At 38.0% G+C, this 27478-nt stretch overlaps 2 protein-coding genes across 8 annotated transcripts in view; one reads left to right on the forward strand and one right to left on the reverse strand.

Moving 5' to 3' along the window:
- musk (muscle, skeletal, receptor tyrosine kinase) overlaps window positions 1–13058 on the reverse strand; it is a 40227-nt gene extending 27169 nt beyond the window's left edge. Inside the window, exons 1-6 of one of the 2 annotated variants that reach the window (XM_044334179.1) lie at window positions 12794–13058; window positions 4267–4393; window positions 3129–3280; window positions 2858–2985; window positions 2469–2610; window positions 1145–1269 (exon numbers count right to left, since the gene is read on the reverse strand). In XM_044334179.1, coding sequence (XP_044190114.1) covers window positions 1145–1269; window positions 2469–2610; window positions 2858–2985; window positions 3129–3280; window positions 4267–4393; window positions 12794–12878 — 759 coding nt within the window. In that variant the 5' untranslated portion in view covers window positions 12879–13058. Of the gene's footprint in view, window positions 1–1144; window positions 1270–1367; window positions 1445–2468; window positions 2611–2857; window positions 2986–3128; window positions 3281–4266; window positions 4394–12793 lie in introns of those variants that run through there. The other variant, XM_044334180.1, reaches the window with a different exon arrangement.
- A 2434-nt stretch (window positions 13059–15492) lies between these two features.
- Window positions 15493–27151, forward strand: rassf6 (Ras association domain family member 6). Of its 6 annotated transcripts, none has more exons than XM_044334187.1 (11): window positions 15493–15649; window positions 19961–20037; window positions 23527–23600; window positions 23912–24072; window positions 24897–24991; window positions 25332–25531; window positions 25667–25768; window positions 26241–26292; window positions 26379–26497; window positions 26589–26686; window positions 26994–27151. In XM_044334187.1, the coding sequence occupies exons 2-11, from the start codon at window positions 20019–20021 to the stop codon at window positions 27067–27069; spliced, it is 996 nt and encodes a 331-aa protein (XP_044190122.1). In that variant the 5' UTR covers window positions 15493–15649; window positions 19961–20018; the 3' UTR covers window positions 27070–27151. The 6 variants fall into 6 exon arrangements, with proteins under 6 accessions (XP_044190122.1, XP_044190120.1, XP_044190123.1 ...); XM_044334185.1 differs by having other exon boundaries at window positions 15493–15637; XM_044334188.1 differs by having other exon boundaries at window positions 15493–15637; window positions 19964–20037.
- Window positions 27152–27478: the final 327 nt, after the last annotated feature.

Here is a 27478-nt window from a genome sequence, read left to right on the forward strand (position 1 = left end):
ATAGACTGGCAAAGTCCATCCATCCACTCCTACCTCCTCCATAAGGAGGTAGGAGTGGATGGATGAGTCAACATTGTTTGGTTTTTTTTCACCATGACCATGATCATCCCCTACCCTTAATAAAGTGCTTATTTTAAACAAAACCATGGTCTTTCCCTGCACCTAACCAAACCTTAACCATGGCACTGTCACATCCTAAAAAAATCATGTATTTTTTTCAACAGTGATTTGTAATGGTTTTGGAAGGCACAGACAAATGATGATGTTAGGGACGTCACATCAGACAACACTTCTATGTGTTGTTTTGGGATGTATGGACCATCTACATATTTTATCATCCAATTATGAGTGCTTGTTGGATAGATAGACAGTATGTGAAGATGAAGATTTCCTTAATAAAACTTCATGTGACTATTTCTATTTCAACAGGCAGTAATGCATATTGGCTTTTGTGGCCACATGGTCTCTTATTGTCGCAGCTTTCCCATTTTGTAAGGCTGTCCAGCTGACAATGTGTCACAATGTCAACAACGTGATACAATTTCTCTGATGTTGGCTGTGCTGACTGACATTTAAGCCAAACTCAAGCACTTGTGAAGGAGACAAGAATATTCCTGCTGAGATCACAGGCGTTTATGAGAGGCCGATGGGACCGGGCAGACATGGACGGATTGATGCTTTGTATTTAATTGCATAATTTTTGCTTTTAGAGAGCTTTAGTGTCACAAATTATTGTTTTAGAGGCTTTGAAACCTTGCAAGAGGGACATTTATGGGGATACAATAAATTTGCACACTGACGTACACTTTAATGAAGAGCTTGCATGTCAAAACATTGGATTAATAAAAACTTGAGAGCTTGCAAATTTAAGTGTGCAAAAAGCCTCTTCCTCTCTCCTTTGCCTTACTTAACTAAGGTTGGATGTCCAGTATCCACCTTTTTGCTTTGATACAACGAATTCCCCAATTCTTTCTTCTCCAATGTTCATATTTGAACATAATCAAATTCGGCACAAAACATAAGCTAATGAGAGCTTCAATAGAAAAATATCATAATCAGTAATGGCCTCTTAGAAACTCATATGGGTTTAAACCAAAGAGCACATCACTGCACACACAAACACACACTGAACTTGAACACTCACAGTATTCCCATTTTCCAGCCAGGTGATGGTGGGGATCGGATTTCCTGTGGCGTTGCACTCCAGAGAGATCTGGCTGCCATACCCTACTCTTTTCTCCTTGGGAACTCGCAGGATCCGTGCTGGAGCTAGACACATACACAAACCACACACAGACATATGGTATAGAGACATAAATACACATACAGTAGATGTACAATACATACTGTATACAGAGACCATTAACCTTTGTGTTTTGTTGACATTGGATTTACTTCCTCATTGTTTGGCAACTAAAAAATCAACTTTTCTTTTTCTTAAGGCACTGCACACCCCCACAGGTGTTTTGAGTTATTCTGGATAATTAGATCTCTGCTCAGGTTAAAGGTTTGGGTGGAGGGATTCATGTGACTCCATGTACCAATAAGCATGATGAAGGTGTAATTTGTTCTTCCCCAATAGGTGCGACTAATACGTCCATCAAGCAAAGTTTGCTCATGCTCACACAGTCCTGAGAGGAGGGGCCTTTCTCAGTCTGCATTCTTGTCTTTACCTGTGTTCTTGTGTACTTGTGAAACGTCATCAGTCATCAATCAAAGCCAACATCTAGCCAAGTATGGACCAAATGTCCAGATGTGTTCTTGGTTCCTCCTGTTTTATTGAGGATACATCAGGAGATCGGAGTTTGTACTCCTAAATCGAAATTGCCAAGTTATAACTTCCAAGTATGCAAGTCCAAACTTGGTATTGAAAAAGGTCCGAGGTCTGATGAGCCAAAGCAATTAAACTCACCTATGTGGCTTTACCATGGGTGTACATGGCCTTTAAACCTTTCTATTCTTTTCCAAAATGTAGAAAAGTATGGATATGGTAACCCTTCCCTCAGCCACAAACTGGGCTTGCATTTGAAAAAGTGGACAAAATACTGAAAGCATTGTTTTTACACTAAATAAGGAAATATTTCATTTGGAAGGAGTGGTACTGCATATAAAATACTTTTAACTCCAACTCTACCACAGAGCATAGAGCATATGAAAATTAAATGTTTTATAGCTGGGGTCTTTGAGACCAGAAGTAATGCATAATTTTTTGTAATGGACCTCTGAAATATGTAATCCAGTCAAAACATGTTTAGAAGCAATTATCACATTCTCAATTTGGACAAGTAATTAAGTATCAGTCTAAGGAAACAATATTAAGTATGTTTTTGGAGCTGTTGAAGAGATCCAGGGGTCCTCATCATATTATGGGTACATATTTTTAGAGATATATGTATCTACAAAGCATATAGGAAAAGTACCATGTATGAATATTGGTGTAGATAGTGAAATAAGATTAAAATACATACCCTGTACTTCTATGGTGACAGGTTTGGAAAAGGCCAAGCCAAAGCTATTCCTGGCCACACAGCGATACTGTCCTGCATCTTCCTTTTGTATGTTATGGATCTTCAACGCACCATAGTCAAGAATGGTAACACGGTCAGTGACCTGGGAGAGATGATACTAATTGTTGGAATGATTCCTTTTTCTTTTCTTTGATATAATTGATATCTAAACATTATTAGAACATTGTTTTTCATCTCTGAGACACTAGAAACCTGGAGTCTGGATAGCCAGTCTTGGTCAGACAGATACAAACACTGCACTACACTATCAGCCAATGATTATTTAACTAAAGCTAAATCTGTGAAATGTTTCATGTCATTGGGAAACTTATCAAAAGCTTTCTGCATACCTTAATAAGCTCATCATCTTTGAGCCAGGTGACGTCTGGTTTGGGGTTGCCAAGAGTAACACAAGGCAACACGGCTTTGGATTCAACCAGAAGGGTTACATTAGTTGGGTGGCGTTTGATCTGTGGCTCTGATGGAGAGACAGACAAGACAAGAGACAAGATACAGTGGTTTAGCCATTTGTCTCAATGTGTTGCCAACTATAACATCTGATCATGTAGATCAAGATGGACTGGATTCCAGCCCTACAACCTTGGAGGAAAGCAGACATACTCATCTTTAGCTGCAGAGCTCCACAGCTCTTGGCTGGCTCTCCAATGCCATTAGTGGCAAGGCAGCAGTACTCTCCATTGTCTGACTCTCTTACATGAGGGATGATTAGCATCTGTCCCTGCTCCCTGGTAATGTACCGTGGGTCATAGTACCTGATGGGACAAAAAGGGTGAAGTGACCAGTTAACTTTTTACCATATACGGCAGTACATTATACAGAGAAAATTGAAGTTGCATTTCAGTTTGTTTGTGCTTCAGGTGAAAACATGTACTTGAACCCAATGGGAAAAGTTTATTGGTTATGGAAAATTAAGAAACATGAGAAGCATAGGCTACATGTGAGACAAATGCCCTATCAACACTGAAAAATCCACACCAGTGTTTATAGCTGGTGTTATTGATATTTCATACATTTTTGCAGATGTTAGCATTGTGATGTCCAATGTTAGCAGTTAATGTTACTAAGGTTTTACTATCTTATTTTAATCTTATCCTTGCAATGGTCAAAACTAGATGCTATGTTTCCAATATCGTATCATTTTTTGCTAGTATTAGCCAAAACTGGTAAATAATGTTGACGTTGCTCATATTTTACAATTTCACCTTAATGTTAGCTTGTTGGCCAAAATTAGCAGCTAATGTCACTGTCTTTTTAGCATTGAGCTGTAGCCTTGTAGCTACATTAGAAGTTAACTTTAATAGGTGTTCAATCATTTTTGACTTTGTTAGTTTTGTAAAGGCCATACTCAGCACTTACTGTTACTGATATTGTTTTACCTTAAGCATATAGCATTGTGACTTTGTAATTTAGCAGCTATTTACCATTTTTAAGGCTAGTCTTGTGGTGACAAAGTTTAGCAGCAAGCTAATACTGAATTATTACCATTTTACAATGATAAAAATGATAGCCATTATGAGTGAGGGTACAAGGAGCACTATCTACAGAAACTTGAAAAAAGAAAAGTTAACAGAAAAAAGACACCACAGTATTATCCAAACATTTTGATTGAAATTATTAGTTATGCATAATGTGATATACTTGAGGGGCAAAGAGTATGATGCATTAAATATGTAGCCAAAATAAAGATATAAAGGTATATTTCTTAATTAACCTGCGAGTGTAGACTCTGCTAACTTACATTATTGGTTGATTATTCTTGGTCCAAGTGATGTCAGCGGAGGGGCGGGATTCCACCTCACAGATAAAGGTGGCATTGTGATCCAGTAGTACATCCACTGTCTCTAATAATGTGATGATACGAGGTGCTAGGCAGAGAACATACAAAGAAAACATGAAGAGTTTTGTAACAAAGCAATAAGTCCATTATTTGCAAAAAGGACACATGGAAGATTTAACAATATCTTTCCTTAACAGTACCTTTCTTCATAAATTGGCAATGAATGTTGCCAGTGAGAATAAGTGTTTCTTCACCATACAGGCAATATTATTGCTTAACAAATTTGTCAATGCACAAGTTTGGCATGGTAGATTGGGTTGAAAATTGGGCTGTGCAGTCTTATTCAGAGAACTGCAAACAGCTGTATCTTTTCAGAAATTACATCTGAAGTATTTTGGTGTTTTGCAATGTCATATGAGAAAGAGCAGAAGAAAGAAAGGATTAGAGGTAAGAGAGGACTGTGAAGGAAAGATAACAGTAGCTATGTATATTTTAACAAGTTAATTGTTGAACTTTATCAGACATTTTGAGGTTTGTTAGTTACAGCTTCATTTCTGTATTCAGGCAGAAGTTGAAGCAAGGACAACATTTTAATTTCACGATCAAGGACAGGCTCCATCGCCAGTGTACATGCTGTTCTCTACTATCTAATTTCAACAGATGGTCTGTGTTAAAAGAAAAGTGGGTAAATTACCCATTCTGTGTACTCTGAATGTACAAATTATTAGAACAACCTATTCTTTTTCATGATATAAACCAGGTGAATCCAGAATAAAGAGATGATCCATATTTATTTCACCCATACGGTAGGCTACAGTTGTAAAGTTTCAATCATGAAAAAGGAGAAGAGGGATTATTTTCAGACAAGGTGAGACAAGGGTAAAGCAACTCAGTATTAGAAAGGTAGTCCGATATTTATTTTTTTCTTTCTGGTGGAAAATATTGAGGAGGAGAAAATGAGCGAGGGAGTAAAAACAAAGAAAAGACATGATGAAAGGGGAAAAGGATGAGCGCAGGGGTGAAGCAGCAACTGTTTATATAGTCAGATCAGAGACATCAGGGTTGCTTTGAACTTTATATGAACTGAGAAGAGGTAGAGGCAAAATAGAAAACAGAGGAGAAAAGAAAATAATAAGAGAAAAGAGGGGCAAGTAAAGTAGAGAAAGAAAGGAGGATAAAAGAAAGGCTTAGGGATTAAAGGACATTTGTTTTGTCTCTTGTGAAAGAAAGATTTCACAATAGCTGGAAAACAAACAGCCCACATCCCCACCCTTAACCCCGGGTCACTGCTGCTGTTTGACTCATGGACGGGTGATGAAAAGAGGGCTACTGTAAATCAAACTGAAAGCCTTACATGAGGTCAAGACATATGGTTTCAAACATTGAGATACACTTTTAGCTGAGGTCAAAGTAAAGTGAAAATATCTCACTAGAATAGCTGCTTTATTAAGTCATTTCATGAAGTCTAAAGAGCAAACATGATAAACACTGTAAACATGTGGTTAGCATCTGCATGTTAGCAAGTAGCATTTAGATCAAAGCAGTGCTGTGCCTAAATACAGCCTCAAAGATGGGCTATCACCAGGCTCGGACTGGCAATCTGGTAATTCTGGTAAATGCCAGACAGGCTCACCTAAAATAAAATAATATTTTTGGTAGAATAAAAATTCCTTTTTTAAGTAGCCTACACATCTTTGAGGTGAAAAAAACAAAACAAGTCCTCTAAATAGGTCGTTTGACCATCTGGCGCCCCTATCGTCAGTAATTGGCAGGACATCATTTGTCTGTGCTTTCTAAAACCATTACAAATAACTGTTAAAAAATAATGATTTATGATGCAACAGCGCTGGTTAAGGTCTGGTTAGGTTTAGGCACAAAAAACACTTGTTTAGGTTTAGGGAAAGATCATGGTTTGGGTTAAAATGATCACTTTGTTATGGTTAGAGAAACATGTGGTGTGGGCTAAAGTTACTACTTCCTTAAAATTAGGCGACCTTCGTCATCATAGCTACTTAATAACAACGGGGTTAAGGTTAGGGGACAATCATAGTTATGGACTCGCAGTTGGAAATGACTCGCAGTTGGAAATGTGACACTCTCGGCTGGAAACAGGAAACAGACAGCAGTCTCCTGTGGCAAAGTCCATTGTTGGTTATACCATCCATCCAACCCATCACATCCAAATGAGGAAATTTGTCAACTTATATAGACGTCATCATCTTGGCTGCACCACTGCTCCAGGTCATAATCAGTACGGCCACTAGATGGCATCTGTCACTCAAATGCAACTATATGTCATTTTTGGGTGACTGACATTACAACCTATTGTGTTGTTTTCTTATGAGGACAGTCTCAAAAAAACACAATAAATACACACAGAAAATATTTCCTTCTGTAGATTTTGAAAATGTAGCATGCATTAATAATTCCATAAAAACTGTGATTACAGTTTTTCATTGTGGGCAATTTTACCACATTTTGCTGATGTAGCTATCATGGTATAGTTTGTTTAAAGTTAGGTATTACTTCCCCTCAGGTACTTTTGAATTAGATTTTGTTTTTAAATGTTGATTAGTATTTGTGTCATGTTATAGCCTACTAGATGCTTGATTTTTGAGTGTGTTTGTTGCAGAATGTGTATTTTTTTTCTCCTCAGTGTGTTACTATTTCTATTGCCATTATTATGCCTGAACAGATGGACCACATCTGACGAGTAAAGGTTCCACTATGGCTTAGCCACATGACTCATTATTTAGACCAAACAAGAGACTCACCAGAGTTGACCATGTGAGTGGTTCTTTGTTTGGAAATGCTCCTGCGTGTTGTTTGGACATGAGAGGTGATACAGTGCTGTGAAGGCCTCCAGTGGTCACATCTGGCATTTACTGTATGTATAACACAAATCTATTTGATCCACACCAACTGCCTCACATTATCACTCACTTTCCTTATTTTTGGCAGGACCAGAGGGGCCAGCCCTATAAACACGAAGGTCTGTCACTGACTGACTGAGTGATGAAGGCCAACTAATGGCGTAACTTCCTCAGTGACCTCGGCCAACTATCACCAATTCCTGTATCTGTTGTTTTAAATGAAAAGCCCTCTAGCATTTCATACACAGTTCAGTCATATACTAGGTTTTGACCTATTCTTGTTAGTGTTAGTGTGGCTCCAGAATATACAGTTATAAGAGCTGAAAACTGTTCCTTTGTACTAGTTTGCTGTTCTTTATCAATCTGTGTATTTAATCCTTTTGTCCAAGAAAAAACTTGCTGGCCCACTACATCTCATCCATCATGATGGTGACCATATGTCTATTTTAACTGGTGGAATTTTTGTCCTTATTGCAGATGCCTTTTTCTGTGATGATCTCTAAATAAATCTTTCTCACGCAATGTTTGATTGTGTCTTTTCTGTGTTTTATTTACTCCAATACCCTGTAGATCCCTGCACAAACAACCTCCCCCTTTTTTCAATGGCTGCCCTCCGTTCATAACTTATAACATCCTTTGGTTCGTTTGGTTCCTTTTGGTGTTTGCTTTGATTTGCAGCTTATCCTCCAGGTTTTTTTCCATACTCTGAGTCAAATTATAAACCATATTCTCTCTCTCTTTCACGCTATCATGCAGACTAGACACAAGTTTTTTACTTTAAACTTTCATTGTGGTCAAACAAGAACAAACACAAAAATAGAACTGTTCTTGCAGCATGTCAGAAGATCAGATGTTAGCAGAGTTAGCAGTCATCTATTGTTTGCACTAGTTCAGTACACACACACATGTTGCACACAGTTATACAGTATGTCAAGAAAATGAGCTTAAAACAACATAAAACTTAGCACGCAACATTAAACACCCTATTTAACTTGCATGCTGACAATTAGAGCATATTTTGCAATCATGACTGGCTCACAGCACACTAGTTCACTAATGGGTTATTATCAAAGACATCATTATTTTGAAAGAAATTATTAATTCTAAATGGTTACATGCTGGCTACAGTAAGTGCAGTGTTTTTGGCTCATGCTGTCACTGATTAATTTTTCTGAAAGATTAAAAGCTTGAAAATGAAAATTGACCACTGGCCCTTGTTAACTTGCAAGGCAGCTGGATTCATGAGGTCACGAGATCACAAGATCACACAAGCATCCATCCGGTCAAGCTTCAAGTAATGCGCTTGTGTCCGAACCGCCAGTGGTTCGGACCAATCAGCATCCTATGAGGATTCTTGTTTGATCTCATGAATCCAGCTGCCTCGCAAGGTAAGACGGTGATAGACGGTGACAGACAGATGATTCATCCAATCTCCTGCCAAGTATTTTTTGAAAGTGCCTGCCCTTTTCCAAACAGTTTCCAAGGACAACTTCTCAGATGGCTCTGTGAAACAAACCATCTGGCATGTCAGGTTATGGGCCTTGAAGAGGCCCAAGAAATATTCATTTTTTCTCTTTTCACTCTTATGCTTTTAATTTGCTGCATGTGCAAAACAGATTAATAATGATCAACATCCATTCTATGTGTTTGCTCGCACTCTTTTCAAATTACATCAAACACAGTTAATATAACCAGCTCTGCCCAGCAGAACACATGAAAGTGAATCCTTTTGTGTCATCCAACTCAGCTTTGCTCAACTGAGCCACGTCTCAAAACCGCAACCATCTCACAAAGAGCAATAATAATAATGATATAATAACACAATTTTACAGTGCTTGTCAATCCAGTATTGCAAAAGATTAATTTGCAGCCACATCTGGTAAAACTGTGGCCAAGCACAGCTCAATCAAGTCACAGATGATTGAACTTGATATTAAAAAAACAAACCTCATTCATGTCAGTTTGGTTTCAGTTCAGTCTAAATCTTTAAAGGAAATATTGTAAATAGTTCATTAAGTCCATATTTACTTACATACATATTTACTTACATATTTATTTTTTCTGAGAGTGAGGTGAGACGATAGATATCAATCTCATCTCTATGAATTATATGGAGCTGGAGTGGTGTAAACAGTTAGCCTGTGTCTCTCCAAAGTTAAAAACCATGCCTACTAACACCTCTAAAGCTGACTAATTGAGGTATGTCTTGTTTAATTAACAGAAATGTTAAAAAAGGAAAGTTGGGTTTTTTAGCAGGAGCCACAAGCTGAAAGTTATAGCATAGCATATGGTGGCCATTCTCAACTAGTGCTTCTCAGAGCGCCATCTAGTGGGCCACAGAGGCAGTGGTTAGATTTTTTTTTTTTTTTTTTGGCAATTTACAAAGCTAGTTATTTGTATATCTAAATGTGTCAAGAATTCACATAAATAAAACACATCAAATTAAAATGCATAATTTCCATGACCAGTTACTTTTGAATATCACCACGCCAGTCACAATACATCGCCAGGTAGAGACAAACATGTTTTGCCACTGTTAGCTAGCTTATGTTACCCCAGATGCAGTGAAACAAAATGGATTGGTTTTTTGAAACGAAAAAGTGATGTGGGAGACAACCCTGCGCCAGTAAAAGCTCCAAAGTGTGTGGTGAGGAAATATGATCCTGAATACATTAAATTTGGATTCATAATGGCAGGCACTGATGCTGAGCCAAAAGCACAGTGTGTTGGATGTGGTGAAGTCCTGTCAAATGAGGCGCTAAAACCATCGAAGCTCCAGAAACACTCAAACACAAAACACCTGGGATGTGTTGGGAACCCAAAAGAATATTTCCTAAGGAAAAGGGACAGGCTTCAGGCACAACAGAAAGTCATCACAACATTAACAATTCAGTCAAAAGACATTTTGAAAGCCAGCTATACGGTTGCTGCTCATGTAGCTTGTAGCAAGAAACCTTTTACAATCGCAGAGGAGCTTATTTTGCCTAACGCTGTGGATATGTGCTTAGAGTTACTGGGGGAGGCAGCTGCAACTAAAATTCAGTCAATAACAATCTTCACTGACACCGTGAGCAGAAGAAATGTTGACATGAGTGATAACATAGAATGCCAACTTGTCATTTAAAGAATAAAGGCAAGCCTGTGACTGACTTGTTGACTGACTTTAACAATGCTGCTTTATTGTTAGTTTTTGTAAGATCAATGACAGTAATACATTGTGGTGTTGTCAAACAGATCCAAGAGAGGGCACCACACGCCAAGTGGATGCGCTGTTTCTTACATAGTCTAGCAACAAAGCAGATGTCACCAGAACTACATGAACTATATATATATAGCATATGTAATATAGTGGCAACTATATTAAGAAAGATACACTCAACTCAAGGTGTTTTGCTGCTCTGTGTGAAAGACTTGATGAAGATCATTTGCAGCTCTTGTACCACAGTGAAGTAAGGTGGCTTTCAAGAGGACATGTGCTTAATCGCCTTTTTGAACTGAGGAAAGAAGTGCACACATTTCTAGAAGAGCAGCACTCCCCTCTTGCTGAGCATTACACACATGGTAACTTTTGTGCAAAATTGGCCTACTTATCAAATATATTTGACCAGTTAAATCAGCTCAATATATCAATGCAAGGCAGAAACAAAATTGAGGGCTTCAAGAAAAAAAACTCTTCGGAACAGAAGAGTCAAAGAGAGATGATTTGACATGTTTTCACCCCTAAGTGAAACTTTGGAAGCCTCCTCATGTCAACATATCCAGTGCTTTAACACACCATTTGATCAGTTGTCATGAAAGTTTGAGGACCTACGACATGGAAACCTTTGGATTTTGGACCCTTTTTCTGTGGATCCTACTTCAGAGGACATGGCTCTGTCCACTGTGTTGGAAAATGAACTGATGGAACTATCAACAGAAAGCAGCCTGAAGCCTCAGCTCACACAAGTTGACGTTTTATTCTGGATACTGGCTGTCGGTCAGTAACCCTCTCTGTCAAAACAGGCAATCAAATTTCTGATGCCTTTCACCAACACCTATTTATGTGAGTCAGGGTTTTCTATTGTGACTGTCACAAAATCAAAGACAAGGAACAAACTGAAAGCAACTTTGAATGCTACTCTGCATGTCAGCATCTCACCCATCCCACCACGACTTGATTTCATTATTTCCCAGATGCAAGTCCAAGTGTCTCACTGAGGGAAAGTAGAATATTTATTTTGGTCGATACAGCTGACAGTGGCATAACACACATTTACAACCCAGTTTATTTTTTCTCCTTTTTTGTCTTTTTTTCATTTATTTGGGAAGGTGATCCTTGGAACTTTTTAAGTTACAAAAGGTTGAGAAGCCCTGACAGATACTCCTTACACACAACACAATGCAGGTTACTGTGGAAATACAGTAGGTATCTCTTACATTTTGATGATTGATTTCACCTTGTATGATGAAAATGTACCTTATTTGCAAAAACACTGCCATTAGCTGCTTTTTTTAAACAGCCATCCACATTCATTTCAGTCTTGTAATCACTGATATGCCAAGCACAGGTCATCTGCCAAGTCCAACCCAACACCATGCCAACCCAGCCCAGCTCACCATTTACAATCTCAACCTCAGCAGAATGTGACAGCATCTACAGCAGCTGTTTTCCTGATCTGCAGCATGTATTGTATATCTGTATAAAACATGTATTGTATGTCTTTGGTCTGATTTGCAGGCCTGTGCATGTGACTGTAAAAATGTGCCAACATTGGATATGGTGCCCATCTCACATGTCCTGAAATCCTGAAGCCACAGCTGAACTGTAGTCAAAAGTTTTGAACGGCCCGTGAGATGTCAGTTTTTCCTAATTTTTGGACCTGTTTTCTTTTCACGATCAATACTTTCAATATGGAAAGTTCAATCGATGAGAGGTTTATTACAGCCATTAAAGCCTCTGAGTTCTGTTACTGTAAAAATATGGGTACGATGTCAAGGCTGCTCATAGTACGGATGTGGTGCATATGACATAGAGAAATGGTAATGACTAGTTCCTAACCACCTCTACAACATGCTGCAACATGCTGCCGAAAGGATATAGGAAGGATATAGATTTAGTCAGATTTACACTGTGTAGGTCTATAAACACCTTCTCCTTTTCCCTGCAGGACACAGTGTAAAACAGGTGATCTCGGGATGTGGGGGAACTCAACGTGCTTTATAGAGAGAAACATACAGGTGCCAGAATAAAGGATGCTCTCTGTGATATTTCTTTTCTCCATATCTATTTGTTGTTGTGTTGATTTTCAGCCTACTGACCTATATCCTTTATATTTACTCACACATGTGCACACATACAGATGAAAGATCATGCAAAGCGTGCTGTTTATCGTATTTTCCTTTTTTGTATATTCTGTTTACATTTTGTTATTATTATTAGAACTTACTAAGCACAAGGCAGCTGTCATAAACAGCTGAGGCAATTAAACAAGGTACTGTATACACAATTCATACTGTTTGTGTGTGTGTGTGTGAACAATGCCTGAATCTGCTTCAGTCATTTTGTGACAACTTATTCTGAAGAAGTCACTCTTACAAAACTTATTTGAGTGCCAGCATATGGAGGCTAAACGTACCTCTCTGTATCCCATAACTTGACGTGACCAAAACCAGCAGAAAGAGGATCTTGAAGACTGAAATGGCTTCCTCAAGCTTCATCATGGCTCTAGAATGGTCCGTCTGGACGAAGCTTTTTGACAAGTTCAGTATAAGCTGGTAGTTAGATTCCCATGACAAGTCAGGGGACGCTCTTGTTGGATCACTTGGTGTGTTTCTTCAGTCTGTGCGTCTGCGTGTGTCTTAGCCAGGGACAGCCATGAGCTCTTTGCTCAATACGGGACCAGCTCACTCACTATGTGTGTGTGTGTGTGTGTGTGTGTGTGTGTGTGTGTGTTAACTTTGTGATGGACAGCAGCAGCTGCTAGCTGTCCTCATGTACAGTCGTTCAGGCTTTGGAGCTACACTTAAAGCTCCAAAGGCTCCAGTTCAAGAGAACTACCCACAGTCACAGTGATCAACAATAGAGACAGTCACAGTGTTTATACATCCAACCATAAAAACAAGCTGCATTCAAGATTTAGCTCTTAGCTCTTTAGTGGCATGGCAGCTGAGATAAGTCACATTTGTCTCAAGATGGCTACAACAGGAACTAAATTGGACTGCTGTGTATTTGAATACAATACAAATCCACTTTCCATTTACATACAGTAGATTTTTTGTTGATGCATTTCCCCAATCCAGTTTGTATCCAATCTAGTCCAAGCTGCAACACACAATAATACAGAACTTTACACCACAGAGAGCAAAAAAAGGAAACAAAAGTACCACAAACTTTAACACTGCAGAGAGTTGTCACATCACCCATCAAACAGAGACAAGATAAGTTACTTTCTATGTTCATAAAGAGCAGAGAGTCAGGATAATACTGTACAAATACAGTAGGTCACAACATTATACGTACATCTATAACCTCGTTTACCTGTAATATGCAGTCATATATGCAGATAAACAACATGAACAATATGTTTCACAAATGGACAACACATGAACACATCTGCACACATGACATGTATTTACTGTTACATTTTGACACATACATGCACAAGTTAGTCCAGGAGGCAGCCTTTGTGTCCACCTGTTGGTTGCCAGCCTGTATGTCCTGTTTTATTTTAGGAAAGGAATGGCATTTCAGTTCATTTGCTACTTATCCATTCTGCTTTGGATGGAGTCAACTATTGTACTCCCTCAGCAGGCTCTTCGCTTTTCACTGTGTCAATAAGGAAAAATGTAGTCCAGATCTTTTTTTTTCTTTTTTTTTAATAGTTGTAGCTGTTGAGTTAACAAAAGTTTAATAAAGTTTTGTGCTACAGTGTGTGACTTAAATTTTCATATAACAAACAACAACGCTATAACAACACATATGGCATCCCTATCATCATAAGTGATGTTATGGCTTTGTATTTCTTCCTGTCATGTGACAAACATGCATATTTCTTTCCCAGTGTTGAACCAAATCAGGTCAACATAATGGAGGATTCCCCCTCTTTTTAGGCAGTATATCTTCACCTCTGGTCTCATACTGTATATTTATTTGACCTTCAGCATGTCTTAGATAAAATAACACACATACTATATGTGCTATACATTAAGCAGCCCAGCTACAATACATGTTCTAAGCAACTCTTTCGTCGATGACCCTGCTCACCACTGGGTGGTGCTATAACACAGAATAACTTTTACTGCATGGCAGATGGCAGAATAAGAGTAAGCAAGCAAATATTTCATTTCAATTTTTTGTGGTTTCATCTGTTTTTATTTCATAATGAAAGCAGTATACCACTGAAGTCTGTCAATTACATCCAATAAACCAAAGTGAAAACTACTGTCCCTGATGCTCACCCCCCTCAGCATCTTCAAAATAACTATAAAGGTTGTTCTGATTGCTTGGTACCAGATTATTTCACACATTGTTTTATGTATCGTCTTCTTTGTGTTTGTACTGTATACTTCTTTGCCAGGGTCCACTGACTCAGCAGTATGACTCTGGATAACGTGTACTGATACTCTGACTCCCTCTGCTGACACAGAAATGAACCACTCCTGAATCCAAATGGCAAGAGTAAACTTATTCATTGGTAAACTGAATTTAGCAAACACGATTAACAGAAAATAAAGATGTCTTATTTATTTATTTCAAAATCTTTTATGACACTATTCTCTGCAAAAGTTCCTACCAATAAGAATGAGAAGCCATATTTGTTCCTTTGAGGCTGCTCTGTAACCAAGATTTTTGTCCATGTGAGGGTAGAAAGCACAAACTATCTTTATCATGTTACAAACATCAGCAAACACCAAGAATCAGCACGTGTTCTATATCATATATCATATATGCTGAGATCAAGATCTCTCCACACCACCTTTCCAAGCCACGATTACCTGCAACACCTGTTCTGGTTTGGCAGTATTGATTGTTTGATCTCCACCTGAGTCAGGATGCAGTGTGTGTGTATGTGTGTGACAATGATATGTGAAGTGTGTGTAGGTTACACTTTGATTACCTTGTGCATTGGATATCTGTCTTTGGGCGGCCTTCCTGGAATGAATTTGTACTTCCCCCCCACATGCACACACACACACACACACACACACACACACACACACACACACACACACACACAAAAGGCGAGTCATATCTGGTGTCAGTCAGTCAGCCCCTCCCTCCCTCTGAGCACTGTCTCAACGTGTCCTGCCATAATTAACCAGCTGCTGCAGTGTGCTCTACAAGCTCACCTCCTACCATTGCATTGTACTCTGGACCTATGAGCACACACACACACACAAATACACACACACACAAGGTAGAAGACCTCAAACATGAAGTGAACCACCTTCAGTTGTTAGGAGATTGAAAGACTGGCCAGGTAGGAGTAAATGTATGTATGATATTTTTTATTTTAGTGTGTTAAAGTGTGCTGTATTATGGAAGTAAAAGAAATAAATGGTGCTACTTTTATCCAGTAACAACATTCATTAATACAGTTAATTAGTGCATGAATTCTAAATGGATATAACATTTTAATGAAAAAGACTGAAGACATTTCAGTCGAGTATGATAAGAGTTTGTTATATTAAGTGAATATCAAACTGCTTAATTTACTTTCATTGTCAGTTATATGAGAAGAGCATTAATGTCACAATCCAGAATTCATGTGACCATTTGAAAGTTAAGTGCATTGTAGTAATACACTGTTTATGTGTGAGTTTCAATAGAATTAACTTTTTTTTTTGATAAGTTTGAGTATCGAGTATAACAACTCACTTCATGAGTCTGTTGCACTTTGATTTGTTAAATGACTGAACAGATGTTGCCAAAAAAAACATGTAAGTACTTGTATCCAGTACTGTCAGTGAACCAGTGTAACATGGTAAATACGTTTTATTCAAATTAAACAGAGGCTAACAAAGGGACAGATTTTCAACAGGGAGCACTAAGCTAACGTTATATATTTAGTTGAAATCCGTGCATGCGAGTGGGAACAAGTGTCAGAAATTAGAACAGTACAAAGAAAGAAAGACAGAGAGGAATGGAGTAAGGAAGAAATGGGGTGGGTCGTGGGGGCGGAGTGAAATACAGGAAGGCAGTAAAAGGAGACACTGGGTGTGTCATCATGTACCTTTGCTTTTTTCCTGTTGGCTGTGTATTTCCAGGCTCACAATTTGAGCGTGAAAAGCTTTTATTTTATTTGTACATACACTGTATCCTCTGCTCCACCCTCCAGATAAGTGTGGTCTTTTGGCTTTGATGGAGAAATACATTATGCATGGTTTTACATAGCCTAGAGCAGTGGTTCTCAAACCTGCTTTTAGATGTTTTATTACAGAACGTGTATGAAACCCATGACCAAATTAGTCATACATTCTGTCATTGTGTTACTTATGGATGGAATTATAGCAAAAATATATTATTCCCCTTTAGGGTCCCTTATTATTGCCCTTGGGTTCCCAGGATTCCACTTTGAGAACCACTGTCCAGGGTGCCTCTCTGAATATTGCATCTTTAAGGGTTATAATGGCTTTTGAGTGTTTTGTCCACAAGTTAGGGAATCTTGCATGAAATATATATCTAAATATATTGCACTGCAACAGTTGGGTCCATCACTGTTAATTATTGAAGAAAAACAAACTGTCTCTCAATTTTTCGTCCATCCAGCAGTTAGTCAACCTCACTGGGTCACGACTTAGACTTTTGGTCTTGTTCATCATTGCCACAGGTTGGATGGCTTTGATTTATTTGTTTTTATTTCTCCAGCAGCAGCTGTAACAATTGCAAGGGAAACCTTAAACTCATGTGGCAATACCTCACTAGAAGTGAAGTGGAACAGTCCACTATGGCTCACTGAATGGCACATGATTGAAATAATTCTTGACAAGGCGTTATGTTTTTCACCGAGGACAGATTTCTTTTAAAACTGATTAAGGTGAAAAATTCATGTTTTGTTTTGTGGGATCCTCTGGCTTTAAGGCTTAGAGCCATTTTCTTCCTTTGTGCTAATGGTAAAGCTGCTGCTACCAGAAGAACAGATGAACTCTCACAGATTATTGACTTTGTAATGTTGACCATTTATCAGCAGTTCTCTTTTAGTGTTGGCTTTGCGTCAACCTTTGACATGCCTGTGATTTACAAATCACATACACACACACAGTTCTGATGTATTTGCTCTAGGGGGCTTAAAACCTACATGTTGAAGCTTGAAAAACACAGTGAATCTTTCATGTCAATTCAAGTTAGAGGAGAAAGACATGATTCTTCACACACTTCATGCACACGGTGTACCAAAAACAGCACAATAATCCTTTTTACCGCTTCTTTCTTCCATGCTTTTCCTCCACATTTACACTGCAATGAGGAGGCACAGCAGTAGGAAAAAATCCCACCTCCTCCTGAAAACATCTGAAATTAATAAAACATTCTCTTTTCATATTTCATCTCAGAACATTCAAGAGACAGACTGTGAAGTGCAGTCTCAGTAGTTTTGAATTATCAAGAGAGGAAAGAACAAAAACTTGTAACCAAAACAGGGACAACCAACACAGCCGATCCAGAATTGTTCCATCTACCGCTGTATTATGGAGAATGTTTTACATCAGTGTGTGTGTGTGTGTGTGTGTGTGTGCGTGTGTGTGATACAAAACTTTCCACTTAAGCCAACACTAATGAAATACATTTTGGCTGGGAGGTAAAGCTTGTGAAGTAACAAACACGTACAAGAATATTTAAATGGTGAATTCAAACATAGCTGATGAAAGCTGCTGAGACAGAAGTAAAAACAAATGAGTCACAGCTACACCATCTGTTTTAATAGATCCAAAAATAGAAAATAATTTGTTGACAGATTATTCCTATTATTAAGAGTAGTAATTCATCTCAGCTCGTTTAGTTACATAATGCAAGCATGAAAGGTGGAAAATTACATTATTCATCGTCCAGTCGTTACTGACCAGAGTGAACTGTTTTATTTATTCATTGTTATGTCCTCTCTTACCCTTCTCCAAATACTTCTGTTTTTTTGACCTTTACTAAACTTTATTATGTAAGAGTACATTTTGTCTTGTCCAGCAATGCCCTGTTCAGATATAAACATGCACAGCTGAGAGACACTGTGTACAAGCAGGATTAACAAATGAGCAAGTGTGCAGATCTAAATAGTTGGCAGGTGAGCGCTATGCTCTGCACCTGGTCAGGTGTCCCTGCATCCCTGTTGACATCCAGAAAAAAAGGCAGATTAAAGTGTCTCTAGACAAGCAGTACAAAGTACAAGTACTCCAATTATTACACACTAAATGAAAGAATGATGAGTTAAACATTCCTATCTGAACTGAATCTCATCTATCACTCAGTGTCACTCATGACTCAGCCTTTATCAGAGGGTTTGCACAGGTGCATATATACAGCCATGAGTCAGTGTAATTTTAGTCCCTCCCTGTTCTCCCTTAGCTAAGCAGGAAGTAAACAAAACCAACAAAAAAAAAAAACAATGCTGCTGACCTTTAAAAAATATTTATTTTTGCCTTTCCCTGGTGTGTTATTGTGTATTTTATGTAATATCAACAATTTGTAATTCTTAACATCTGTGGTCACGCATTAGAATAAAAAATGCACATGAATTTATCACATGTGAAACACATTTTACATTTCTATCTTGTGTGAAAGACATCACATCACTATACAGTATGAGTTTTAGATTGATAATGTGTGATTTTGTAATGGATGCGAAAGCTCGTACTGCACCTTTAAATTTTGCTCTTGCTGGTGTAAAATGCTTTGCCCTTCTCAACAAGAGTGAGTCAGTCAGACTTAGAGGGGAGTGGTGAGGTTGCTGGAGTGACAACTGCTGAATACCTGAGATATTTCTTACCAGCAAACAGGCTGAGACAGAGAGACATGGAGAGACGGGCTGGAAAGAAAAGTGTAAATAAAAAAAAACTTCTTTCAGATTGCTGTGTCATTCAGAAAAAAAACTAACAAAAGCAGAAGGAAAAGACAGAACGAGAAAAGGAGAGAAATTGAAAGAGAGGCCACGTGGATATCCAACAATGTCTGTTCACAGGCACAGGCTTCAGTGTTTCTGACCGAAGAATAAACAAATGGCTGGGTCTACACTGTCATCACTGGTTACTGGGTGGAGTACTGTTATTAAATCTCTTGGAGACAAGCACAAAAAAAGAAAGTGAAAGAGTAAAGGCAGGGCCAGAGAGAAAGAGAGAGAGAGAGAGGGAGAGAGAGAGAGAGAGAGAGAGAGGGATAAATATAACACAAAAACTTAAGAGAGGGAGAGAGAGACTGGAAAGAGATATTTAAAGCACAGAAAGAAGAAAGAGACAGAGACAAAGAAACAGAATCAAGAGGAGAGCTCTGATTTGCCATGATAGAGAAGGTAAGACTCAAAGAATATATATTTATTTTGTTTATTTTTGGAAGGAGTGGCACCGTGTTGGTTGTGCAAGTGCGGTGCAGTTCATTTTCAGTGCCAGTGCTTGCACCATGTTGACATATGTTTTTACCTAGGAGCATGAACAACAGGAAACACGCACGCTGGAGTGACATTCAACAAGTCGGCAGCCTTTACTGTTTTTCTCCTGCCTTCAAGATCAAGATCTACCTTTGTCTGTGGTTTACGGGATTACAGAAAATGAACATGTTGCTACTACGCACCTGATTTGTTTACTTGTCTTTCTCTCTGCAGTAGTTGATGCAACCAGAGATGAATGAAGCGGCTCTTCTCCCACTGATCCAGGCAGGAGATGGGCGGACACTGTCCAGGTGGGTGGTTTCATATGCTGTTGAGACTGCAGCAGTCTTATGCTTGAAAGTACTACAATACATGATGTGGTCACTATTAAGCTCAGTGATTAGCAAACAGATGATTAAAGATCCCTGCCAGACATGTTTTAACATGTATAAAAAAAAACCCTCTACTTAAAATAATGATGTGTGTGTAATAATAATGTTTTTTCTCGTTAAAATCCTTAAAGTTACATCTACTTATTATTCCTCATTTAAAATCCCTGCGCCAAGGTCACATGACTGTCAAGTTTCTGACTGTGAAAACAAAGAAAATGGCTGCCATTCCTTTTATTCTCAGTGGAAAATGCAATATTTTAAGATAGTTTTGGCATTAAAATGTGTTTTGATATTTCTAGTGAGAAATGTGCATTTTACTTTTATAAGTTCAGTGAGTGTATATGATATTTACTTTGTTAGTTAGTATGAAGGTTGTTTCGGGTCTCGCCAGAAAATTGTTGGAATGCAGTGTTTTCTATCATTGCTATGGTGGTTGCTGTGGACACTGCTATCACTGAAAACACGTAGCTTGCATTTGCTGCCGGGATGTAGCCCATTTTCCTCACTGTTGTCAACATTTCTCAACAAGATAGGTTGATAGATTAATGTTAAGGCCACCCATTTTAATTATTTCATCTTTGATTCTGAGAAATCAAGTTTTTTTGTCAGTTTTTGATAGCCGAAGCGACTACATTACCCATGAGCAACATCAACCATTATTATAGAGATGAAGACAGTCCACTTTGTGTTATGCTCCAAAACTTTTATTTACTATTATATTTGCTATTTACTTAAAATTACTGGATTTATTCCAAACTGATTCAGATTTTTGTGTGCAGCTGGTTGGCCTAACAAACTCCATATTGAATCCATAACAAGCTCCTTAAACACAGTTTGAAGTGCTGCATAACTCCCACTGACAATAGACACCAACCCAAAACCCCATATCTGGAATACTAGCTAAAATATGTGAAATAAATCAACATCTTTGCTTTTTCTCAACATAGATCATCTAGATGCAGTATAATTACTAGTTTGGCTTTACTAGATATTTGATATATTCAGTAGATATATCTTTTTACAACCCTACTTTACAAACTGGAAGAACTACAACCATTTTTCCTAGAATTGGAAGTTGTAAATACTGAATTGAGAGTACACTGAGGAGTTTAAAGAGATGGGAAAACACATTTGTGTAATCAGACTTTAAATATCTAATTGTTAAATGGGTGAAAATTAAATTTAACCATATTTTACCCATATTTGGCAGCGTCCACAGTTGTTGACTATACTCACATGATAGCTGAGGTTAAAAGCTCTCTATAACAGTTGGTCCCATGTCTGCAGCCCCTTTTGCTGCTGAATTAGAAGCCTTCAAACATGGACTGAGGTCAAGGTTGAAATGTCGGTATTTCAAAGCAGGAGCCATGTAGAATCTTCATACTTGTAAATGTAAGAGACCTTTTCAACAATGTATTTGGTTTAGCTCTATGGCAAAGTTTTACTTTTTGTCATTTCATGGACACAAACCATATCAGGCCTAGTTCAGAGAGCACTTTGAAGGCCCAATATATAAAATGAAGCTTTTTGTTTCTTTGGTTGGTTGTTTTTTTAGTGGAAATAGTGACCAGAGATTACAATACAGTTGACAATCTAGGGCATTACTACAGGCTTGGAGGAAGGCCTGAAGTATTTGGGTTAAGTTATATTAAAATTCAATTGAAATTTTAAAATCTATTTACAGAATGGAATAGTAATAGTTTTGAAATAGGATATAAAACTTGAAATATTGACTGTACAAAGGAAATATAGACTATGCTATGGGCAAAGAAATGAAGTGTATGAAATATATGAAGGTGACAAGAGCAAAAATTAAATGTGACGTGTGCATAAATAATTAAATATGTAATAGTGAGGGCAACGCACAATCTAAAATCCAGTTTGATGAAATATATGAAAGTGACAAGTGCACAACGAGAGATGTGAAATGTAAAGTCCAGTTTGATAACCTTGTCTTCATCCTGTTTATATGACCATGGTACAAGATTTGATGCACACACACACACACACACACACACATTGGAGTGCTTTATTGTGTGAGGTGCCTCAATATTAATTGAGGAAGACTGTTTTAAGAAAGATTGTTTCCTATTAAATCTCCTCAGCCCCATATTCTTGGAAATATAAAATTAAATGAGCAACTTCACATTTTACAATCACAGGCTATAAAACGCCTTTTCTTAACCGACATAGTGGCGTTTAGATTCAGTTTGCGGCCGACTGGCTGCAATTTGAAATGGAATGAAGCCCACTGACAGCAGGCAACCCAAAACAGTAGTCAAACCCTTCCTTCTCTTTGAGCCACATCATCCAATAAAGCACTCCAACATTGGAGTGTGTGTGTGTGTGTGTGTGTCTGTTTGGAGTAAATTCAGTAATTAAAAGTAAATAGCAGATATAATAGTTAATAAAAGTTTTGTAACTTAACACAAGGCTGACTGTCTTCATCTCCATAATACAGTTGATGAGGCTCATGGGTAATGCAGCAGCTTTGGGTATCAAAAACTGACAAAAAAAACCATAGCAACGATAGAAAACGTTGCATTCCACCTGACCTGAAACAATCTCTGTAATAACTAACAAACTAAACATAATATACATTCACTGAAGACAGATTATAAAAATAAAATGCACATTTCTCACTAGGAATTTTATCAAAACACATTTTAATGTTGATTAAAACTATTGCATTTTCCACTGAAAATAAAAGGAATGGCAGCCATTTGTTTGTTTTCACACACTTAAACTTGACAGTCATGTGACATTGATGCAGGCCAATAGAAAATAATAGGCCAAAAAGAAAAAAACAAAAAAACAAAGGCATCTCACAATTTTAAAACCATTATTGTGAAACTAATACATTTTGCGCTGTGGACCAGTGTAGCTATCACACATTTTGATGTGAGACTGGGTTATCAGTGTATTGTGTACTAGAAGCTTAAGGTTTCCACATCAACCTTGTGTGAGCTGCATATTGGACCACAGTTGGCTGTGAACCAGTTGTGATGTCACAAATCCTGCTCACAGGACACGACTCAAACTCTGATTTTCAATGAGCATGGAGAAACTTTCTTCCTTCATCAGATTAATGTGAAAACAGCCATCTAGTGTCAAATTGCACATACATCATTTTGCACAGTGAAGCTCAAACATCCAACTGTAGGAACAAGAAGAAAAACATCTTTTTGAGCGGAGGGAGACTTTAAAGTTTTCTTGTATTCTCTGAAGAAACCCTGATCTCATAATTTTAGACACACAAAACTAACTTTTTAAAAAAGAAAAAAAATGGATTTACTTATAAAGCATCCATATCTGGATCATGAACACAAAAACAGATGCAGATGCTTTTCTGTGCCACTTAATGCTATTATGCTGTTTTGTCATCCATTGCTATTCATTTTAGAGCAGAGTTCCTCTCACTGCTAAACACCTACAACTGCTTCCTAAAGGACCAGACTCAGCTGCACCTCAGTTACTCACAGGTATTATTTATGTTACAATTATAACTTTTTTTCTGAGTTGATTGATTTTTCAATGAAACTGTAGTTAGTGCCTTTTCAGACATTTGTCATAACTTTGGAGCAAGTCATAACTTCTGAAAAATGTCTCTCATCTTATTTTGTTATCGTTTGCGTATTCAAGTGTATATTTGGACATAAATAGTATTTTTTAGAAGACTGACCTCTCATTGATACAGCAGCTAATGAAGTTAGGTTTTACAGTGGTAGGATGATGGGATCTATGACTGTAATTATACAGCATGCAGGTGTCTGTGGGTCTGTTTCCATAACAGGGTGATGAAGGCGAGGTTGTAGTGGAAGGCTTCCTGAATATCTGCTGGGGAGTACGAAGACCCATCAGGCTGAAAATACAGGATGAGAAACAAATGCTTCCATTTTCTCCTCTGGTCTCACCTGACCCCACCAGTCCAGTCAGCCCACTTGGAAACAAGAGGTCAATTTCAGCTTTTGTGTAGTATTACTAATAATGTCACTATCAGAGCAAAAATGTGAAGAGCTTTGGACACTTTATACTCACAAGCTTGCAGTATATAGTTCTGGTCAGCAGATTTTCTTCTATCAAACATTTTGATGATGGGATAGTCTCGACATAAGGAATAAGAATTTTGGATGCATTTATTTACCTTGTAGACCACAAGGTAACAGTACAAGTGCTATTTAAGGTTGTAGGGTGGGTAATTTATTTAGTTTCAGATCAGGAGCTTTGGACTGTCCAGTTCTGTCAAGGTCACACCTAAACATTTGACTTTTAGAAAGCTATTACTAACAAAGGCACTTTTGCACAGATGCTGGGTGGTCAAAAAATGAGCAACGGCTTTTTTATTCGCCAACTTTACCAGCTTTTATTGTTAAAGTTGATTCTCACAGTGACCCTAAACATGTGGTACAGGATTCATGAGATAGACATAACTTGTGAAGTGAAGTAAACACTGTAGAAAAGGTCATGCTTATGTTAATTAATCCGTAATTTCTACATGAGCAAGGCTGAGTATTCTCAAGCTCCTGCTACAAGTAGTAGTTTGCAGTGTATTTGGCCCTCATGGAGGTATACAATAAAGTGAGCTTTTAAACAGATCAATAGTTGTGTGACTCACACTTTTATGAGCAATGAATACAGAGTCCAGAGCTGAGAAATGTTACTTGTCCAGATCAAAGTATGTACAACTGAATTTACTGTATGGTCATTTCTACATGCAGATAGTTATAGGATCACTTTTACACGTTTCTCTGTCGTCTCTTCTCTGTCTCTCTCTGCAGGGGTATGACACGATGGGGAGAGTACGTTGATCTTCACCAGATAGACGAGATGGCTGAGACGGCACAGGAAACAGTGGTCACCAGTCCTCTACCAGGTTCTTTTTGTTTTTCTCCCATTTCTCCATAAGGATTTTTAAAAAAACTGTGTTAGCTTAACAGTTTTGGCTTTAGCCATTCTAGGACATCAAATCTGAGAAAACCTGTTCTTGATAGAAAGCTATTTAAAGATTGTGTTTGTGTGTGTGTGTGTTTTATTTGTCATCTGAACTTATAATATTGTTCAACTAAACAGAAGCATTTGATTTGCATGTGGAAATGTATTGCATGGTCCACTTTTAAATCTCTCACTTCAATTTTCCATGAAAGTAAAATGTTAGGAACCGCTGTGTGCAGCAAGATGAGAATTTTACAAGTGTGTTTCTGTACTCTCCAAAGGCCCTGCTGTTTACGAGACCAGCACGCTGCGTCCTGTGAGGCACAAGAACTCAGAGCTCGAGGCAGAGTCGAACCTGTTTCGCTGCATGAGTGATGCCTCATTGGTCAAGAGGAGGAGGGGCAGAGGCAAGTCGGCGGCACAAAGAGAGAAAGAAAGACAACATCGCTTTTCTATCAATGGACACTTCTACAACTATAAGGTAGGTTTCTACTCAGTATCTCTCCATGTGATACTCAACCTGTCTATTCTTTTCTAAAATAGCCATATGTCTTTCATTTCTCCCCTCACTCCTATCTGCACTGTAGCTCACCAGTCTCTTATTGTTTTGTTACAGACCTCTATCTTCACTCCATCCTTTGGTACTCCAACTAAAGTTCGTATCTCTAGCAGGATGACCACAAACCAGGTCATTGAACAACTACTAAACAAGTTCAAGGTGGGTTTGGTGCATATTCTCAAGGCTGTAGGATATGTCACTGAAGTATAAAAAGACACAAATATCAATCAGCAATTTGATCATTTTAATCAAAAGTCACCAACCAGGAAAATGTTTTGTATGAGGCACCGCATTGGTTAAAGTTAAATGGACTTTATCATAAATAGACTTTCTGGACTTAATAATTACAGAGAGTGTGTTAAAAATTGAAAGGTGCAGGGAGATGATCATCATCCCAAAACAAGCTCTGACTGGGTTAATCATCTTACACAGTTACATACCAGAAATATTAATCATTAATTATAATCAAAACACAACTGAATTTTTTTTACATTCCTCCTAAAAAATGTAACCCTGAGGAAAAAAAAAATCACCTGTTATGAAATAACAGACCTCAGACCTTCATCTGCCAATCAAAACTGAGTGTGTACTGTAAGTGTTGAAATATTTTTCCTGTATTTAATTCATACAGATAGAAAATGATCCCCAGGAGTTTGCTCTGTACTGTCTTCACCAGAGTGGAGGTATGGTTTCTCAGCAAACGAAATAATTAAACAACATAAGACGAAAATATTATATGTGACAGTAACGTCTGTAAATTTCTGTTTAGAAAAGAGGAAGCTGAGTAACAGAGACCAACCCCTATGGGAGCGCATACTGCAGGGGCCCTCTGATCACATCATGAAGATCTTTTTGATGGACATGGACGAAGAGGAAGTCAGCAATGATGTGAGTGCACCAGTCCCACTCACGAGGTTCTAAAAGGTCACCCCCAAACACTTATGTGATGTATCTTCTCCTCTCCTCTCCTCTCCTGCAGGTAGCTCAGTACCTGAACTTGGAGCTTCCGATCCTGGAGCATGTTCTAATGAAACTCAGAGAAGAGGAGAACAAAGAGATACAAAGGGTCATTGGCAAGTCAGTATATGATCTTATACACTTCACATTCTTATTTAAAGAGATTCTTACTTAATTCTTCTTAAAGGATGCCAGCAGGTCTCCTTTATTTTGATAATGTGCACCTTCTTTTGCATTATTTCCTTCTTCTTCGCACCTGTGCTTAAACAATATTCACTTTGAGTTTGTAAAACAAATTAATGTAGTAACACTTATATGCCAGAAGATGGCACCAATATTTTCATTTTTTTGTTGATCTGCTGCTTACTCATGCTGCTTGTGTCTGTGTGTGTGTGTGTGTGTGTGTGTGTGTGTGTGTGTGTGTCAGGTACCATCACCAGCACAGACTCCTGTCCCATATGCTGAGCATTAAGATGTCACCTCACACTGAGACTAGTGTCTGACCGCTGCTGATCTGAATTACTGACACAAGACATGGAGAACTCTGAAGCAGTGAAGCAGTAGATTTTCTTTAAATCTATAACATGCAACAATGTAAAAGTCTGGATTTGAAACACAAAGGTGGAAATACTACATGACATACTGCTATCATTACAAATAAACAACAAAGAAGTAAAAGGTACTTTTTCAAATCTTAAGCGAGTCACTTATGTAATTTTTATTTGCTGTATGAATTTTTAAAAATTTTGTAAAGTAAAACATAAAATTGTCAGATGGTGTTGTAAATAACTGTAAATAAATATTGTTCATGAATAAATATAAATGACATGACCACTTCTGTGTTGTGCTTTCTGTCTCCCGGGGCTGGAGTGAGACTCAGTTAGGGTTAGGGTTAGTTCAGCCTCTTCACCA

The sequence above is a fragment of the Thunnus albacares genome, chromosome 18, assembly GCF_914725855.1.
Source record: "Thunnus albacares chromosome 18, fThuAlb1.1, whole genome shotgun sequence".
Lineage (NCBI taxonomy): Eukaryota > Metazoa > Chordata > Actinopteri > Scombriformes > Scombridae > Thunnus > Thunnus albacares.